At 39.8% G+C, this 20,508-nt stretch overlaps 1 protein-coding gene across 1 annotated transcript; it reads right to left on the reverse strand.

Annotated features, from left to right (window-relative positions):
- Positions 1-5,885: 5,885 nt before the first annotated feature.
- Positions 5,886-16,187, reverse strand: LOC100554569 (monoacylglycerol/Diacylglycerol O-acyltransferase). Its single transcript, XM_003224297.3, has 7 exons — positions 16,140-16,187; positions 15,402-15,716; positions 13,547-13,711; positions 11,926-12,119; positions 10,313-10,373; positions 9,512-9,651; positions 5,886-6,661 (listed from the first exon to the last, which is right to left on the reverse strand). Exons 2-7 carry the CDS (start codon positions 15,685-15,687, stop codon positions 6,557-6,559), a joined length of 951 nt encoding a protein of 316 aa, XP_003224345.3. The 5' UTR covers positions 15,688-15,716; positions 16,140-16,187; the 3' UTR covers positions 5,886-6,556.
- Between the last annotated feature and the right edge of the window lie 4,321 nt (positions 16,188-20,508).

The following is a 20,508-nucleotide window of genomic DNA, read 5'->3' on the forward strand; positions in this document are numbered from 1 at the left end:
CCTGAACTCCTCCATTATAGAAACTGTTGGTCAGTGTCCAATCTTCCCTTTTTGATCAAGTTCAAAATGGTATTATGCCAGTTCAAAAGAGCACAATGAATATTTAGAAGCTAGATATGCTAGATCAGGGGTCCTCAAACCTTTTAAGTGGAGGGCCGACTCACAGTCCCGCAGACTGTTGGGGGGCCAGACTACGATGAAATAGTCCAAAATTAGGATTGTTGTTGTTGTGTGCCTTCAAGTAGTTTCAGACGTAGGTCAACCCTAAGTCTAAAGTTTAGCACAGGGGCCAGGGAAATGACCTTGGAGGGCTGCATCCGGCCCACGGGCCTTAGTTTGGAGACCCCTGATCTAGATGGTCTCATAAGACCATAGGTAAGCAAAGAGACCTTCAAAGACCAACTAGATCAGGGGTCCCCAAACAAAGGCCCGGGGGCCGGATGTGGCCCTCCAAGGTTATTTACCTAGCCCCTGCCCTCAGTTTTATAATATAATATTTTACATCATTTTAAATAATATAATATATTGTATATACATATAATATTGATAATAATATTATAATGTTATATAATATGATATTAATAATAATACCATATTAATTATATATTACATATAATATTACAATATAGTGGTATAGCTCAATACAGTAATATATAATGCTAATATTGTGCTATGCTAATAATATAATATATTGTATGTACATACATCTTCGGGGTGAGAAGGGCGGCATATAAATGTAATAAATGTAGTAAATGAATAAATAAATAATTTTAGACTTAGGCTCGCCCAAAGTCTGAAATGACTTGAAGGCACACAACAACAACAACAACAACAGCAATCCTAATTAACTTGACTATCTCATTGGCCAGAAGCAGGCCCACACTTCCCATTGAAATCCTGATAGGTTTACATTGGTTACAATTGTTTTCATTTTTAAATATTGTATTGTTCTTTCATTGTTGTTGTTGTTTTGCACTACAAATAAGACATGTGCAGTGTGCATAGGAATTTGTTCATTTTTTTTTCTCAAATGATAATTCGGTCCCTCCACAGTCTGAAGGATTGTGAAGGACCCCTGATCTAGATGATTTCATAAGACCATAGGTAAGGAAAGGTATCCTCAAAGGCCATCTAGATGATCTCATAAAGCCATCAGAAGACCATAGATAAGGAAAGGGACCTTCAAAGACCATCTAGATTGTTTCATAAGACCATAGGTAAAGAAAGGGGCCCCCAAAGGCCAACTAGACAATCTCATAAAACCATAGGTAAGGAAAGAGACCTTCAGAGGCCATCTAGACAGTCTCATAGGACCATAGGTAAGGAAAGTGAGCTCCAAAAGCCATCCAGATGGTCTCATAAGGCCGTAGCTAAGCAAAGAGACCTTCAAAGACCATCTAGACGATCTCATATGACCATAGGTAAGCAAAAAGACCTCAAAGGATCAGGCAGACTTAGGTCAACCCTAAGTCTAAGGTTTAGGACAGGGGCCAGGGAAATGACCTTGGAGGGCTGCATCCAGCCCACGGGCCTTAGTTTGGGGACCCCATGTGCTAGATATTACATTAGTGTTAGGCAACACATTATTTACTGTACCTGGATACAAATATACTTGAGGAATACGATGTCTTTTCTGTGTTTTTTGTTGCAGTGAACATTACTTTCATTCCTTCAAATATTTTTGCATTTATTGTTTTAATAAAGTGGAGGTATTACAACAAGCTTGTATGCTTTCTACTTGTGCAAGGTTCCAGTTACAACCTGGTCTGATATTAGCATATCTCTGGCTCATCCTACAAGGCAAGATAGCAGTTGGCCCTGACTCCCTTCTGTTAGCCAATGTGCACTAGAGAGCTTGCGAGATGGATGATATAACTGAATTTTACCACACTAACCACCTCTGTCCTTTTTTCTCTGATAGTGTCCGAGTCCTTGATCTCATGTAGATCAAATTCGGGACTTCCCGGGTGAATGTTGATTGGAGAAAAGTCTGACTAGCAACACTACTTTCTAGAATGCATCCAGTCATAGTCAGCTGTTTGTGTCAGTAAGGTAAAGGTAAAGGTTTCCCCTGACGTTAAGTCCAGTCGTGACCGACTCTGGGGGTTGGTGCTCACCTCCATTTCTAAGCCGAAGAGCCGGCATTGTCCGTAGACATCTCCAGGTCATGTGGCCGGCATGACTGCATGGAGCGCCATTACCTTCCCGCCGGAGCGGTACCTATTGATCTACTCACATTTGCATGTTTTCAAACTGCTAGGTTGACAGGAGCTGGGGCTAACAGCGGGCGCTCATTCTGATCCCGGGATTTGAACCTGGGACCGTTTGGTCCGCAAGTTCAGCAGCTTAGCACTTTAACACACTGTGCCACCAGAGGCCCTTATTTGTGTCAGTAAGGAATACTGTGAGGCTGTACTGATCTCAAAGTAAAGAGCAAGCTCTTTATTCTCCATGTATGTATCCCATCAAATAGGCCCTTAGAAGACAGGAAATTCATACCCATCCTGTAAATATTCTGAAAAGTTTGTCATCCCTGAACTACATGACCAGTCTCCACCACACAATTTTGGACAAGGTTCTGGAGCTCATGTTAGTTTCTCATCTCCAAGGGGCCCTTGGTGAAATATATTATCTAGATTCTTTTCAAGATGGTTTCAGACATGACTGTGGGGTAGAGATCATTTTAATCATCTGGATAAATCAGAGAAGTGGACATGGGGAATATGTTCTTGTTGCTTCTACTGGACCCTCAGTTACTTTCAGTACCATTGAATATGGCAGTGGTTCTCAACCTGTGGGTCCCCAGGTGTTTTGGCCTACAACTCCCAGAAATCCCAGCCAGTTTAGAAGCGGTTAGGATTTTTGGCCAAACCATCTGGGGACCCACAGGTTGAGAACCACTGGAATATGGTATCCCTCTGAACCATCTCTCAGGGATTTAGGGGCCCTGTTTTGCAATGGTTCAGGAGGGAAGAAGACAAAAGCTAACGCTGGGAGTTGACTGTTTGTCCAAAGACAACCGTCTTCCCCTAGGACATTTAACACCTACATTAAAATGTTGAGAGAGATTATCTGGATTTTTGTGGTTGGGTGTGAACTCTATGCTGATGACACTCAACTCAGTCCCACCTTTCAATGTAATTTCAAATACACTGTCTCCTGTCAGTAATGAACTGTATAAGGACAAACAAATTAAAGCTTAATCCCAATAAGATAGAGATGCTCTTGGTGAAATGAAGGACAGATCATGGAAAAATAGTATACCTATTTCACAGTCCCGGCCAACTCTTGGATTATGACCTTCATGTGGTTGATCACGTTTCATCAGTGGTCCAGAGTTGTTTAATTAATTGTTTTAAATTAATTTTAGTTATCCGGCTAGAAGTTTATTATGGTAAAGTCTAGCCTACACCATCATAAATCTCTTTTGGTTACTGCAGTGGTGGAATAGTCAACCACCCTTCTCCTAGGTCTCACTTGCTCCAACTCCATGGTTATAAAATAGCTATTAGAAAGTGAGGGCATCAGAAAACAATCTATGTTTCTATAGCCAGATGCAAAACAATGGCACTATTCATTGAGAGTGACAGAGCTGATCCTAGGTCAATTGCACCATATATTTTCCTTGTTGCTTGATATATTACTGTAAATCATTTTGCATTTGTTGTGCTGTCACCATTATTACTTCTGATAATATGATTATATTCTATATTAATGGCTATTTTATCTTCATGCATTGTTTTTCACTATTTTGCACAGCATTACAATGCATTATTAATTTGCTTTACTTTTTGTTGTGGTTGTGGGTCAGTGATCATTCTTCATTAAGTTCACTACAGCAAAAGACCACAGTGGTAGAAAAAGAGCATATAGTCACGGTACTGCAAAGCAACACTATATGGAGTGTCATATAGTGTTGACAATGTGTTCAATGGCAGTGTGTGAGGGCCCAGCTTCGATGTCAGTTTGCTTGCCTTATGTGATAAAATCTTCAGTCTAACAGGCAGAACAGAGTGGAAGGCAACTAAATCAAACTCACTGTTTCCAGGCAGATATAGTTTATTTATTCAGAAGGTCCATTTTGGAGTCCAAACTTAGTTTAACAGTAGAAACCTGAAAAGATGATGATGATGATGATGATGATGATGATGATGATCATGATAATTTTATTTCTTATTCACCTCTCCTCATAGCTCGAGGCAGGTTATAACATTGCTAAAATTCATAATCAAAACACATAATCATTTTAAGAACACTCTGTAGAATAAACATATTAAATCATATTTTCATAAAATACATATTAAAACACACAAAACAAAAGTTAGACAGAGTCGAAGTTTAAAATTAGTCATTAAAACTATCTTGGTAGGCCTGCTGGAAGAGGTAGGTCTTCACTTGTGTCTTGGGTGATGGTCGCCAGTTGGATTCTGACTGGTTGGAGTAGATGCCCCCCCCCCGAGGACCTCAGTGTTAAGGGCGGATTACATGGGAGAAGGCGATCCTGTAGGTAACCTGGACATACCCCGCTACCATCTCCCCAACGGGGACTCGGGGCGGCTTACATGGGGCCTTGCCCAGGACAATACAATATAACAAAATATATTAAAAAAACAAACAAAAAAACAACATATCATAGCACAATTAACCAATTGTACAGTACAACACAAAATCAAGAAAGCAATATAACAAGGGCGGGCCGCATGAACACTAAGTTAAAACTCAGGGAGAGAAAGGGATCAGAATAAAAACCTCGGGGGGCAGGGACATCAGATAGTGCAACAGTCTAGAGGATAAATGTTGAGGGGAGTAACAAAAGAACACTTACTCTCCAAAGGCACACCGGAATAGCCATGTTTTTAAATCTTTCCTAAAGGCTAAAAGGGTGGGGGCTTGCCTAATTTCAATGGGCAGTGAGATCCACAAACAAGGGGCCACAGCAGAAAAGGCCCTCTCCCTTGTTCCCACAAGGCGGGCCTGAGATATAGGCAGTGGCGACAGGAGGACCTCCCCTGATGATCGGAGAGATCGGGTGGGTTTATGGTAGGAGATACGGTCACGAAGGTAGGTGGGTCTCAAACCGTTTAGGGCTTTATAAATGATGGTCTGCACCTTGAATTGGGACCGGAAGATGAACGGCAGCCAGTGGAGCTCCTTAAACAAAGGAGTAGATATCTCCCTGTAACTCGCCCCCGTTATTAATCTGGCAGCCGAGCGTTGGACCAATTGTAACTTCCGGGCCGTCTTCAAGGGAAGCCCCACGTAGAGCGCATTACAGTAGTCCAGTCTAGAGGTAACCAAGGCATGGACCACTGTGGTCAAGTCAGACTTCACGAGGTATGGTCGCAGTTGGTGCACAAGTTTGAGTTGTGCGAAAGCCCTCCCGGCCACCGCCGACACCTGCGCATCAAGAGTCAGCGCTGAATCCAGGAGGACCCCCAAACTGCGGATCAACACCTTATACTTCGATAGGATAGATGGAAGCTAATGGCTACAGAATATTTGATGCTTGGTTTCTCAAGGTCCATATGTAGTTAGATATATTTGTTTATTGATTAGTCAACAATACAAGACAAAAGACCAGAATTCAGAAATCACTATCCTAAAGCTCCTGTAATAGTTAACTAAAATAAATTAAAACTCTGTGAAACCTGATTAAAAACATGTTTGGTAAAATGGGATCAAGTTTCAAGTTGAAAGCAGGAGGAATAGAGTGGCAAGTGTCAAAGAATTTGTTGGAGAATTTAGATAAGTTCATTGCCAATACAAGTGTTTCCATTTTGTGAGATTAAGAGTTTTCTCAGCCTGGAAGCTTTTATAATGAATTTGGCTGTGCAGCGGACTAAGCGTACCTACTCTTCACAAAATAAGACAGTTTGGCAACGGGATTCCAGTTGGTTGTTTTAATCAAAAGTTGTTGAGTCCATATGTAATAAGCCTATGCTCACTTGAAAGTCAATTCTGGATGATGGCATACAGACGTAGGAGTGGTGAATTTTTTTCTTCTTCATATTCACAGGTTTCAAAATGACTATGATGTATCTTCAGTTAAATACCTCATGTTTTCCATCATTCTTCCCTTGCTTGGCTCGTGCAACAAACCTTTCCTGCAGTTGCTCTTCTGGCGAAAACTGTGGCATCATTAGGTTTAAGAATAATAACTTCCATAAAAAAGGTGGAGATTGCAGAGGACGTTATCATGCATTTCTTTTTTTCCCTACAGGCAGCATTTGTCAAAGAGCCAGAATGTGTAGTAGCTTGACTATTGGACTATGACTCTACAAGCCAGGATTTGAATCCGTGCTTAGACATGAAAACCCACTGGGTAGGTCATATGCTCTCAACTTAAGAATAATGCAAAGATAGCCCCCCCCCCCCCGAATCTTATAAAAAATAGCCCATGGTAGGTTCTCCTTAGAATTTCCATTAGTCACAAATGGCTTGAAGGCCAACAACAACAACAACAACAACAACAACAACAACAACAGCAACAGCAACAAGAAGTATTTGTGAGACAACAATATAAGAAAAACTGTATCAGCATATTCCTTTATTCACACTATTCGTTTTTGGGATGCATCTCAAAGCGTTCCCAGAGAGCTCTCAGGATGCTTCCAGGTATTTTCTGGTGCTTGTCTCGTAAAGCTTCCATTGCAATTTTTGTCTGTTAGTTGAAAAAGATGAAAAACCCAAGATTTTAAATCAAATGCAATCTTATATATTCCAAAAATGCAGATAATCACAGCCAAAGGATACAGGCTCCATGCTGTGAAAATGCTTTAAAACATCTCAATTGCCCATTCCACTTTCCTTCATTTCTGAGAAATGAGCCACTTAGGAAGGATGTGTGGCAATAAGAGTGAGAAATAATTACTCACTCTTAACACTGCATTTATGATTTTACAAACCACAATCCTGTCTTACATGAATATTATCTTGTTTCTTAAGTTTTTTTTTAAAGCCAGAATTTCTTTGTAATTCTAAAAGATTTCTCCCCCATTAGTTCTCTTTCAAATAATGGGCAATTGATCTGTAGTCTCCCACCATTTTTTCAAACGGAATATGTGAAACAGGTAACTTTAAACTGAAGACACTGGAGTGGTTAGAAGCCCCATTACTGCCTTGTGTGTCCTCTCTAAAAGAGTCTCCCACTGCAGGATAGGTATGGGACAACAAAGGACTCACCTACACTGGGTAAGTTTAACCTCTGAGCACTTCCTCTGTGTCGCCACTCCTAGCCAGCCATAAAGGACTATTCTAGCTCCTTGTTGTTATGGATGCCTCTACTGATGTCAGATCAGAACACCCTGTTTTTTGGTCTTTTAATGAATTTCAATATTTTAAACTTTTTTTAAAAAAAAATGTCATTTTTTTTTATACAGTATTAACCTCTATTGTTTAAAATATGCCATTCTTTGTCTTTACACTTATTGTTGGGAAAAAGGTAGTATATAAATGAATCAATTCATGATCATCTTTTGCTTCAGTAGAAGAGAATCCATATTGGGTTTTATTTCTACTCCTTCCTCATTTGCTCCAAATTGAGTAGGAGCTCCACCACTGCTGAGCTTGGGTCTGGCATCGTCAAAGCCAATGTTCAACTAGAAGCAGCTGCAGGAGGAGCAATAGCAAAATCCAGACTGAATTTGCCATTCTCATCACAGCAGAAACAGAAATGTCCTCTGTATCTGTGGAAATCCACTCTTTGTTTTGACATAACCCTGTAACAACTTCTCATATTTATGACCACTAAATGACACATATTTTTATTTATTTATTACAATATTTATATCCCGCCCTTCTCACCCAATAGGGGACTCAGGGCAGCTTACAATAAAACACATATATAAAATTATACAATACATTGTGAATCAGTTAAAAAGTTATTAAATTACATCAGACATTCATAAAAACACTTATAAAATACAGATGGGCATGTTCCGAGTCTAAAAGACTGGGTCTGTCAATTGAGTTCCAGCATACATAATAATAATTAGTGCTGCTAATTGTTATTCGAAACCATGGCCCCACAACCAAGTTTTGACTTTCCTATGGAAAGATAGGAGGGAGGGAGCCTGCCTGACTTCAATGGGGAGGGCGTTCCATAGGCGGGGAACCACTACTGAAAAGGCCCTGTCTCTCGTCCCCGCCAGCTGCACCTCTGAGGCTGACGGCACCGTGAGCAGGGCCTCACCTGATGATCTTAAGCTTCGAGGTGGGTCGTAGCGGGGGACACGTTCGGACAGATAAGCTGGGCCGGAACTGTTTAGAGCTTTTTAGGCTAAAGCCAGCACCTTGAATTGTGCTCGGTAGCTAATCGGCAGCCAGTGGAGCTGGCGTAACAGAGGAGTGGTGTGCTTCCTGTACACCACTCCAGTTATTAACCTGGCAGCCTCCCGTTGGACTAATTGAAGCTTCCGAACAGTCTTCAAAGGCAGCCCCACATAGAGTGCGTTGCAGTAGTCTAATCGGGATGTAACAAGAGCGTGGACCACCATGGCCAAGTCTGGCTTCTCAAGGTACAGTCGCAGCTGCCGGACAAGTTTTAACTGTGCAAAGGCTCCCCTAGCCACCACTGAGAACTGGGGTTCCAGGCTCAACGATGAGTCTAGGATCATCCCCAGACTGCGCACCTGTGTCTTCACGGGGAGTGTGACCCCATTCTGCACAGGCTGTAACCCTATACTCTGTTCGGCCTTCCGACTGACGAGGAGGACCTCTGTCTTGTCTGGATTCAATTTCAATTTGTTGGCCCTCATCCAGACCGACACAGTGGCCAAGCACCGGTTCAGGACCTGGACAGCCTCCTTAGTGACAGGTGGGAAGGAGTGACAGAGCTGGACATCATCTGCATACAGATGACACCGGACCCCGAAATTCCTGATGATCTCTCCCAGCGGCTTCATGTAGATGTTAAACAACATGGGAGACAATACAGAGCCCTGCGGGACCCCACAAGTCAACGGTTGTGGGGCCAAGAAGGTGTCCCCCAATGACACCATCTGGGACTGACCCTCCAGGAATGAGTGGAGCCACTGCAGAGCAGTACCTCCAAGTCCCATTCCTGCGAGGCGTTCCAGAAGGATACCGTGACCGACGGTATCGAAGGCTGCTGAGAGGTCCAGCAGAGCCAGTAGGGACACACTCCCTCTGTCCAGTTCCTGGCGAAGATCATCGACTAAGGCGACCAAGGCTGTCTCGGTACCATGCCCCGGCCTAAAGCCAGACTGTGCCGGATCCAGAATCCCTGGAGCTGTTCCAACCACATGTTCCAAGACCTTGCCTAAATAGGGGAGATTGGAAGTAGGCCGAAAGTTTCCGAATTGAGTGGGATCCATCTGCATATCTTGCATATGCAGTTGCATATGTAAAATAAATAAAAACAAATGGTGCTTATTAGCCACAATATTCATAGAGTTCTTTTGTGATGTTTCTGTAAAACTCAGAAATATTTCTAGCAGCATTGATCAGTGATAGCAGTCTCAATATATCATTTCAACAGGGTCAGACTTACTTTTTCAGCTAGTTCTTCAGCCGTTATGTTTGGATCATATGGAATTGGATGCCCAATATGGGTTCGAAGTTTGACCGGAATGAGTCCATATAGTGGAAAGAATAAACTTCGAGTTCGTTCATAAAGCCATCTCATTGGCCCTGTATATGGAATTAAGATAAATTTGGGATTGTGCCCTCAATCCATTTTTATAGATTATGCAAGATCAGAATTTAAATCTCTTCAAACGAACGATATAAGCACTGATGCCAATTTAAGTCTTTTATGGGTTCAGAGCATGCATGAGCAAACTTCAGCCTTCCCAGAATTCCTAACAGCAGTTAAGCTGGCTGGGATTTTGGGAAGTTGAAGTCCAAAACACTTGGAGGGCCAAAGTTTGCCTATGCCTGGAGTGATGTAAAAGGAGTAAGCACATACTACGTACATGAAAATCTGAATTTTGTGCTTGCACGTTTCATCATCTGGAGAAACTGAAACAATAAAATATATCACAGTCACCTACTTTGTGTTGAAAGACTGTCCATTTCATGGGACAACACAGGAAGTTATGTGTATATAAAATTTCCCAGCATGAATGGCTGCGTCAATTGACTATTTCACTTCAGAGTAAAGAATGGAAATAAAAATATATATGACCAAGACTTCAAAAAATAATTGCATCTATGGGGCTTAGGTCAATTTTGAGCTTTGACCTACATTATAAAGGTTTCAACATGGTTTACTCTTAAGTAAGTTCACATATCTTTCTAATTTGTTCCCCTTCCTGGTTTAATTACTAAGGAAGTATGAAATTTTACTTACTTATGTTTCCATATGTCCTGTAGCCTTCTCTCAGATTTTGAGTAAAGACAGGGATGATGGGCTAAGAGAGATCACAGACCAAAATAGAAATTGAGATGCTTGCAAAAGAGAATAACAGGACAATATCCTTTGGAGAGTCTTATATCCAACTGTATGTTTGAGGTTAATGGAAAGATAAGGATGATGTTGGCCATAAGTATAAAGAAGGTATCCAACAATCTGTTTCTTTATTGCAATTCTAGGAAAAATTCCTACACTAGGAACATTTGGGGGTGGGGGTGCAAAAAAGTTATTTTGGAAATTGCAGCAGGACATGAATGTGGCAAATGAAATGAATGTGGCAAAATGAAAGACCAGTAAAAATATCTCCTTACCAACATTGTTCTCGTGCATCTACATAGGCAAGACACCCTAAGGCTGGTGTAGAGTACAGCTTCCATCCCATTTGCAGTGTCAGAATGGAAAAATGACTGTTCAAACTTGGAGTGAGGAAAGGAGAGACTTAAATCCCCTCTTTCCATGTCATGCAGGCATCCTTGCAAATGTCAGCAATGGTGCCTCCAGATGGGCAGGAGCTCTTGGGGGTCCCATGGCCAACATGAGAATGTCAACAGGACCATCACGATAGGTGCAATTGCCAGTTCAGAACTGACCCCACTGTTATCATGGCCCTGAAGTACAGGACTACTTAGAGCATTCCTCAACTGTGGTTAACACGGGACAAAACTGCTTCAAGAAGGCTTGTTGTGAGTTGAGGGTAAGAAGGGCATATGCATCATGTTGATGCCATGGGCCAATTCTTGCCCACCTGCTTTTAAGTGCCCTGAATTGTCTCAATGTCTCTCAGGTCAAGAGATGCACATATATACTGCTTGTAGAAACAGATATATATTCAATATATTCTCTATATTTTGTACTCCTCCAAATGTTTGTGATATCTCCTTCCCTTCGAAACCAACTTGTTTGCTGCTAACGTTTTCTCAAACAATACAAAATAGTTGATACCTCAAATGGCACTAAATTTTAATTGGATTTTTGCTCTTTTGACCAGACCAATGGCTGGGATGCTTTAATTGGTTTATATAACATAGCCAATGGTAATTTTTACTTATGAATGATGGTTGTCTGTGTCTATTTAACATGTTGTTTTATTTTTTTATATTATTTTGTGTTGCTATTTTTTGTTTATTTAAGTAAATTTTGTTGAATATTTTAATAATTATTGTTTATGGTTTGTACTGTTATTTTGTTGTAAGCCCCTCCGAGTCCCCTCAGGAAGATGGGGCAGGATGCAAATAAAATTATCATCATCATCATCATCATCATCATCATCATCATCATCATCATCATCATCATCATCATCTTCATTTCTCAGAATATTTTCTGAACAATTAGAAATACTGAGTATGGGGGGAAATTAAATTTGTCTTCCCCAGTGAACAGAATGTAAATTCTGGTGCTTCTCTATGCTTTTGTAAGTTGCTTAGTATGTAAGTTGCTAATCACAAAATTATTATGTCTGATTTAAATATGATCTGGAAGATAGAATATTCATTCAACTCAAAGAATATAATAAAGAGAAATATGTTGACAATGTCAAATGAACAACTCACCACTTTTGCCTCTATGGCTACTTGAGCAAATCCTTTTCTTTTCCCCCACAGAAGCTTGTAAGTATTGTCCCCATAATTTTGCTCTCGAAGTCCACCAGGCGCAATGCCCAGTAAATGCCCTTCCTTCAGAAGAGCCACACATTCCTCTCTTGTACAGTTATAACACTGATTTATGTGCAAATATTGTTTGAAGGCTAGGGGGGAGGAAATGGTAGTTAGAGATATTTAATCTTGAGTAAAGATTAAGATGCAATGTATTTCACATTTTCCTCATAATCAAGGGTAAGGGCATATTAGGGATTCTGTTCCTGCATTCTGGATTTATTTTATGCAGGCTACCTCAGATTTGGTGTTAAAAGCTTTCAGGTTTACAATCCAGACAAGCTGAACGTTAGTTTTTGCTGAGCTTTGGAATTGTGGTAACACATTTTTTTCCACAGCGTAGTAAAAGTTTTCAGATAATATCTGCCAAGCATAGGTGGGAATCCAGGGTCTCTCTGAAAGCTCATAGGTGATTTTACTTTGGGAACTTATCACATTAGGAAATACAGTATTTACTTCAGTCTAATGCACACCTTTTTTGGATAAATTATGTTGCCAAAATTATGGTGTACCTAAGATTAGATGGTGCTCAAGGTGGACTGCTTCCCTTGATTTCTTGGTGCCTTTGGCGCCTCCGAGGTGCCCTTTCCCTTTCCTCTTCCTTATCTGCTCTAAATGCTTTCAATTTCTCTTTCTTTCCCCTCTCATTGCCTCTCTCAGCTCAGCCAATCAGCACCAGCTAGTTTTACTTTCCTAATGGCAACACAAGGGGCCTCTATACATGAAAGTCACTCTGGAGCCTGCAGAGTAACATAGTCTCCCCATCTCTTTCTACATTTTTCCACCTCCTATCCCCTTGATTCCCATTCCATTGGCAGATGCTGGCCGGCTTGAGGAAGGAAAGAGGGAGAAATACCCATCAAGTTTCTGTTCTGCTTCTCCCTCTCCCTACCTTTGCCAACAAGTTTTTTTTTGTTTCAGTCTTTTTAAATTTAAGGTGTGTATTAGATTCGATGACGCACTAGACTTGAGTAAATACGGCACTCCATTTCTGAGACTGTTTGAAATACTCAATTTCTGAGATTCCAGGATTACTGAAATTGGTAATTGCCACTTTACTTCATTATTTTTTACTGGAACCTATGCGAGTTCTTCCTTCCATTGTATCTGTTAACAATAACAGGCTGTTAATGTGTGAAAGAACTTTAAAAAAGTAAAAGAGTAGTTCAACTATACTTTACTTAGCTTTTTAAATCACAGAAAAAATTGGCAATGTAATAAAAATTTCATTGCTTCCTTTTCTTAATTAGTTATACTGCTTCAAACACCTCCAAAGTTCCTCCCTCAGCTAGCATTGCCAAATGTGATAAGATGACGGCTCTATAAAAGTGTATCACCTGGAAGGAGATGGTGAGCAAACAGAAAGGGGTGGTTGATTGTTCTCTGCCTTTGTGGGATGTCTTATTTTCTACAAAGCTCAAAATGTTTTAGAATATAAAGTTCACATGTTTAGCATCCTGAGATATGTCATCATTTTCTTCCAACAAGGTTTCCATATATATATATAGTGTTTTTGTACCTGGAAAATTATAAGTGACATGATCCACCACTGAAGAGCAGAATCTACCCGTCATTTGATAAACTCTATGTACAAAGAAGTAATAATCCAAAGGAACGGCTCCATGATAATAAACAAGAACAGCAGCTCCTTTGGGTAAGTTTTCTATCCCACACACTTCATAACCTGTTAATGAAACAACAACAATAATAATAGTTTTATTTCTTACCCTCCTCTCCTCATGGTTCGAGGTGGGATAGAGAACAATAAAAACACATAAGCACAGTAAAAACACTGCAAATGCACATATTAAAATGTACCTGTATAAAAGTTACACACAAAATGTATATCTATAAAATACATATTAAAATACAAAAAAGAGATGAAACAAAAGACACACATTTACACTCATGTTTAACGACTGTAAAGTCATGTAAATTTTTCAGCATTTTCCCCTGTTTGTATAGATCTCATCATTCTCTATTGCACACCAGACTTGAAGGGAGCAATATGTGAAAAAAAGCAATAGAAGAATTAAACAACACTAAATGAATATGATATCTTTAACATTTTTTTTTTTCGTGTCAGGAGCAACCGGAGTTGCTTCTGGAGTGAGAGAATTGGCCGTCTGCAAGGACGTTGCCCAGGGGACGCCCGGATGTTTTGATGTTTTTACCATCCTTGTGGGAGGCTTCTCTCATGTCCCCGCATGGAGCTGGAGCTGATAGAGGGAGCTCATCCACACTCTCCCTGGGTGGGATTCGAACCTGGCAGCTTTCAGGTCAGCAACCCTACCTTCAAGTCACTTAGTCCACTATGCCATCTGGGGGCTCCATCTTTAACATGAAACATTAAATATATCAAATGATGCATTGTAAAGTATAAAATGTCTTCAACAGTTTAAGCCTGATGTCCAAATTTAAATTAGAAAATGTATGTCCGACATCTAAAAGTAAATTTGCTTTGCAATACATCCACCCTGCTGATAAGTACTTCCTGCTTATACATTCCTATATATCATCAGTTATGGATGAACAGAAAAAGATATCATGCTATACACTGACAAACCTAAAACTGAAAATAAAATAAAATTGTGTGTTAGAGAACAAATGAGGGAGATGGAAAGGAGGAAGATACTGGAGTAGAGAAATGTGGTTAACCAAAAAAGGGAGGAATTAATGAACACTGTGAACTGAACTCAGCAAGCTGTGCAAAACCTTTTTTATTACAAAAATTAAATTGCTAATATTTTCTGGGTGCCCTTAGGCAAATCACATTCTTGCTGCCCCAGAGGAAGATAAATGCAACTAATCCCCTCTAAACATATCCTGCCAAGAAAATAACAACAATTTATATTATTAGGTTATTTATTGCCTTTCTCACACCAATAGACTCAAAGCTGTTTATCAAAATTAAAATCTAATCTGGTTAAACTCTTATTTTACAAAAATTGAAAAGCCAATCCTCAAATAATAGTTTAAACATTTGCCATCCAGTGGGAAGAGAGCAGAAAAGAGCCCATCTGAGCATCCCATGGAAGGGAGTCCCATAGCCTGGGAACTGCCATTTGAAAGACATTCAGATTTCGGCCCAAATGCTGAAAACAATAAACATTTCATAATTCTCAAGTATCAAATTATGAGAAAGTCCAATATGCAATTTTATGCATTTTGGATCCTGAATCTGGATGCTTTAAATCCTGATCTCAGCAACTCTGTTGATATCACCCTAAATTACCTGTTCTACAAAATAAGGGGACAGCTGGGTGCAGATTCTTCTTCTGAAGTAGAGGGGAGGTTATTATCAGAATACAAATCCAGAATACAAATATTGGAAATTCAGACTTTAAGAAATTATGTGAGGAAATTATGCTTACCATGCAGTATCTTTCCTATCATATCTGACAGAACTGAGGTTATTTGCCTTGGCTTCCCTTTTAGTTTGCTCTCTTCTTGGAAGTTACCCACCATACGACAAATAAAAAAGAATGCATTGCTCACGTAGAGCATGGAGAACGAAACAATAAGGGGATAATATAATATTATCAGAATCCATAGCATTGTTGAGGGATACACCATGAAGTCTCGATAGAGGTAAGCTGGCCAAGTCAAAGATTCTGGCTCTAAAGTAGAGTTTGTGTTTTCTACTGTCATCTTTGGCATATGATGAAGTAATGCCTTTGCTTTTCTCCCTAGAAAAAAGCAAATACACAATTAACTCCCATTGCAACCCCAACTAAAAGGTCTACTAGCTGTGGAAAAAATTGGAGAGGATTATATACAGTACACCTTTCCTTCAACACCAAAAGTATAAACTTCCCACCAGGAATTCCTGCTGTCCAGCAGAACAAAGCTCAGCATGAAAATCTTCTGCAGCAAGAAATATCTATTGCTCTCCATATCTTGTTGGGTTGGCCATCCCATTCCATTGAGATGAATAGCAGAGGACTCAGAAAGGTTTCAACATCTGCTCCAGACAAATTGGAATGTTCCAACTTGGGATGTAGTGTATGTAAAGCAGCACTTATCCATAAAACATGCATAGTTTGATAATATGAATTAGAAATTAAGCTAACCAGTTCACATCAAACCATGCATACATTTCTTTCCTTTACCTTTATCCTTTTGCTGATGCTTGATGTTTTCTCTGCAAACTCTGTTCAGTTCTGGTCTCATGAGTGTTTAAAAGGTTCTTATGCTAGCCCCAGTGGGCGGAGTGAATATTGAGAAATCAGGAAATTATTATAATTAATACTGCTGTTCACTAGCATAGCATGTATTACTGCCATGGCTCAATACTATGTAATCGTGGGATTTGTCATGTGGTGAGGCGTCCTGATAGAATTGTACATGAGGAAAAAGATGTCCTCACCACTTCTAACTGGGTTTCTGTGTAACGTGTTACACAAGAGCATCAACATTATTCCTTCAAGTTTTACTATAGAGGCAATCCAGATGTAAGCTTGCAGGTGTCACAAAGTACAGAGAAAATTGTTGCCACAAGGTTGGTCACCAGTTGGTCACTGCAAGGGTTAGATAGATAGTTACAATTTGCCTTGATAGAATTAAGTAAATAAACAAGAAGAGCAAATGTATGTTGGAAAAATTGGATCTAAATATGACCACAGAAAAAAAGGAAGGCTGCAGCAATTTCCTCAAGTTAATACTGCTATATGTAATACAGTGGACAAAGTGGAGTAAATAACTTATTCTGGGCTTATAGTATACTAGGATGCAATTATACTGTAGAATTAATGCAATTTGAATACCACTTTAATTGCCATAGCTCAATGCTATGGAATCCTGGAATTTTTAATTTAGTAAGGCACCACCACTGTTTGGGAGAATTGGAATTTATAAACTGCAGCTCATGGTACACATTAGTATTTTTGTTCTTGTGAAATAGGAAAGCTAAGAAATACATTTAAAATTCCAAAAATCACAGCAACTACATACATTTCTCATGGGCCCTTATATTTACAAATTACAATTTCCTCCCCTTTTTTTTGAAGAGAGCCTGATTTGACAATTAGAGTCTAAGTGCTGATTTAGTCTGAATCCAGTCCTGTTCTGAAACCAATTAACAGCTCTCCTTTTCACATATACAGGTATTGGGAGATCAAACTGGTTTTAGTTGCCTTTTTGTTCTTTCCAAAGATGGGGAAAAGTACATCCTAATGAAGGATTTAATCCTGACATATTGCAGGGAGAGAGCTTCTGTGTTCAGGAAAATGTTGGTTTAAAGGCGTCACTATCTTTTTTATATAATCAAAAAAGATCTTGGAAGTGCAACAATGCTTAGCATTGAAGAATGAAGAATGCCTCACAGTATTCAGCAATAGAGTTAGGTAGTTTGTGTCAGAGTAATTTAAGCAGTGCAGCAGCAGTTGGATGGAGTCAGTGGAACGCTGAACGAAGAGACATCAGAGACTATGGTAAAACTATATACAAGTTTTACTGTAAGCAGTAATCAAGACAAAACAGACTTGTAAACAATGGACACAGGACTTGACTCTCAGCAGACAGCACTCGACTCAGAACAGAACAGAACAGATCTGATGCAATCAGCAACGCACACACACTTGTGTCTGGGCACTCCCTGGTTCCAGCCACACATCAAGGACATCACAGCTTCTCAGTAATTAACTCTTTCCAGACTATATTACACTCTGGATGATGCAATCAGTATGCAATACAGGTAAGACACAAATTTCATTTAAACACTACCAATACACAAATCCCACATTAACAATTCCCCCTCTTTAAATGTAATTTTGTCTTCTTAAATATATACATCACCTAAGCACATATGAATCAACTTATTGTACATTCATTACATCTCATTATTGTACATTCATTACATTTCATACTGAATGTTTTATATCCCTTTTCTTTAAACTAGGCAACAACATACAATCTTTATACAGTTGTCTCTTACACTCCATATACACAGGGAACATCTCATGACTTTTACATGATTATACATAAACACAAATCTCTATTTCAGACACATTCTTTCAAGATTTTGCTGTTACACTTGATCAATAACAATAAACTATTTTATATCCACCACTATCCAACATAGTCTTTTCCAACAGGTGACATGTGGAACTTCTTTGGATCAGACTTATAAGGTACTAGCGCACATCTTTTTGTTTCTTTCTTTCCTACACTCACGTGTCCTGACTGTACATTTTCTGTAGCCTCTTGTTTTATTTGCTTAGTTGTTACTTTACCTTTCGGTGTTCCATTATTAGCCTTCTTTTGTGTACTCATCTCAAGTTCACTACCTGATGTAACTTTCTTAGGTGTTTCAGACTCAGATTTAACTAAATGCTGTTTCTCACTCGTAACAATGTCTCTAGCTTTCTGGAAACCATGCAGTTGTTCTTTATTAGAATGAATTTCCTTCCAATCACTAGGCCTTTCAAAATAAGTCATTCTGGATATCTTGACTGTCTGTGGTGTATCTAAAAACTTGTAAGATTTTTTGTAGTATCCAATGAAAACCATTTCCCTATGTCTTTGCTTCTTTTGGGTCCTTTCTTTTGCCGAAATTTGCTTTCTGACCAAAATTCTGAGAAATTTGTAATTAGGTACATAATTATACACTTTACAAAATGGAATATCTTGTACACACTCATCCCACAACCTATTTGTTATGTAATTACAAGTATGAAGCACCTCAGGCCAATAACTATTAGAAATATGGCTATCCTTAAATATACATGTTTTCATTTCATTCAGGACTTGCACTCTTTTCTCTGCAATCCCTTCTTCAGCTTTAAACTGCCCAATTTCTAAACAATCAATGTTTTTGACCTCAATAGCTTCTTGAACTCATCACTACAAACTTCTGCCCCTTGTCGATTATGAGTGTATCCAATTTCTTACCATATGCATTCTCAATCAAACTAAGCCAATTAGACAATTTTTAGTTGCTTCAGATAACTCTTTGAAGAAATATATATAGCCAAATCTGCTTAATCTTTCTACGAATAACATAATAATTCGATCCACCAGTACTTTCCTCAAAAGGCCCTTCAATCTGAACATGTGCCTTTTCAAACAAATTGGTTACCTTTATCTTTGACCTTTTGTAAAACTTCACAGGTACATTTTTCACCTGTTTGCATATGGCACAATCTAGTTCATAATGGCAAGACTCCATTTTATACTCTGGGTTCAAATCAAGTGTCTTCTTTAGAATATCCATGTTTGCATGACCCATGACTCTATGGAACAAATGTACACAATGATAATGTTGTATCTGTCCTCCAACACACATGATTTCTACATTTTCATGATCAACGCTATTTACTTTATCAAACATCTCATACATCTTGTTCCGTTTCACTCCTTTTCCTACTAGCTTTCCTTCTCTGTCATGGACATAACAATAGATTCCTCTAAAAATCACTTTATACTGGTGATCTGTTAAGGTGGCAACACTCAGCAGATTGGATTTCATTTCAGGTACATACAAAACTCTCTCCCAATATACTCTCAAACAAGGAATATAACAAGTGCCAAATTGAGAAAACAATTTAAATGACCCATCAGCTAAAGTAACAGTCGCTCCTTCTGTTGACTGCACATCTCTCAGAAAAGAAATATTGTTCGTAATATGATGAGTTGCACCTGAGTCCAGCACCCACTTGTTGGTGTGTCTATTGTCCATATCTTCGTTTGCAGCCATCATCACTGTTGGCCCAGAGAAGTTGCACCTCTGCTTCTGTTGAAACCCCTGGAATGACGTCCTCGTCCTCTGGCCTGTTGACTCTTGCTTTGGCAATCTCTAGCTAGATGCCCTGGCTAGACACTTCCTTACAGCTGACACATGTACATCTGCAGACACGGGCTCCTTCTCCTTCGGCTCCATTTGTGATGACTCCCCCTCGCTCCTGCAGCCTCCAGCTGACTCCTGCTGAAAGAAACACCCGTCCTCTTCCTCAAGTACTCTCGCACACACCAGATCTAAACTCAGATCTTGTGATGGCACGGCTTGTAAAGAATACAGCAGATGGTCCCAGTCACTTTTTGAACTTTTTGAATGTTCTAAATATGCACATGTGCTCAGGTCAGAGTTGTCTTTGGACCTCATCAGATGGCCCTTACAAAGCTAGGGGACAGTGGGGGAAATCGTGGAGCAGTGTGATGCTGCGTTCCCTACAGTCGGGGGTCATTGGGGCTGTGGTATCCCTTCCCATGACATTTCCTTGCTGTCCTCCTCTTCCTCTTCGCCCCCTCCTCCTCTTTGCCTCCTCCATTTCTCTGAGCTGCCGGCATGGAGCCTACAGAGCCCCACTGGAAGTAGCCCTACATCATACGATGGGCTCTGGAGGACTCCATGCTGGCTTGGGGGGGCGGGGCTCTATGTCAGCATGCAGCAGCACAGAGAAGCTGGGAGAAGATGCTTCTCTGCCTTAATGTGGTGCGGTCCTATATAATCATGCCATTACATTGACACTTTGGATCATGTGG

The sequence above is a fragment of the Anolis carolinensis genome, chromosome 4 (assembly GCF_035594765.1).
Source record: "Anolis carolinensis isolate JA03-04 chromosome 4, rAnoCar3.1.pri, whole genome shotgun sequence".
Lineage (NCBI taxonomy): Eukaryota > Metazoa > Chordata > Lepidosauria > Squamata > Dactyloidae > Anolis > Anolis carolinensis.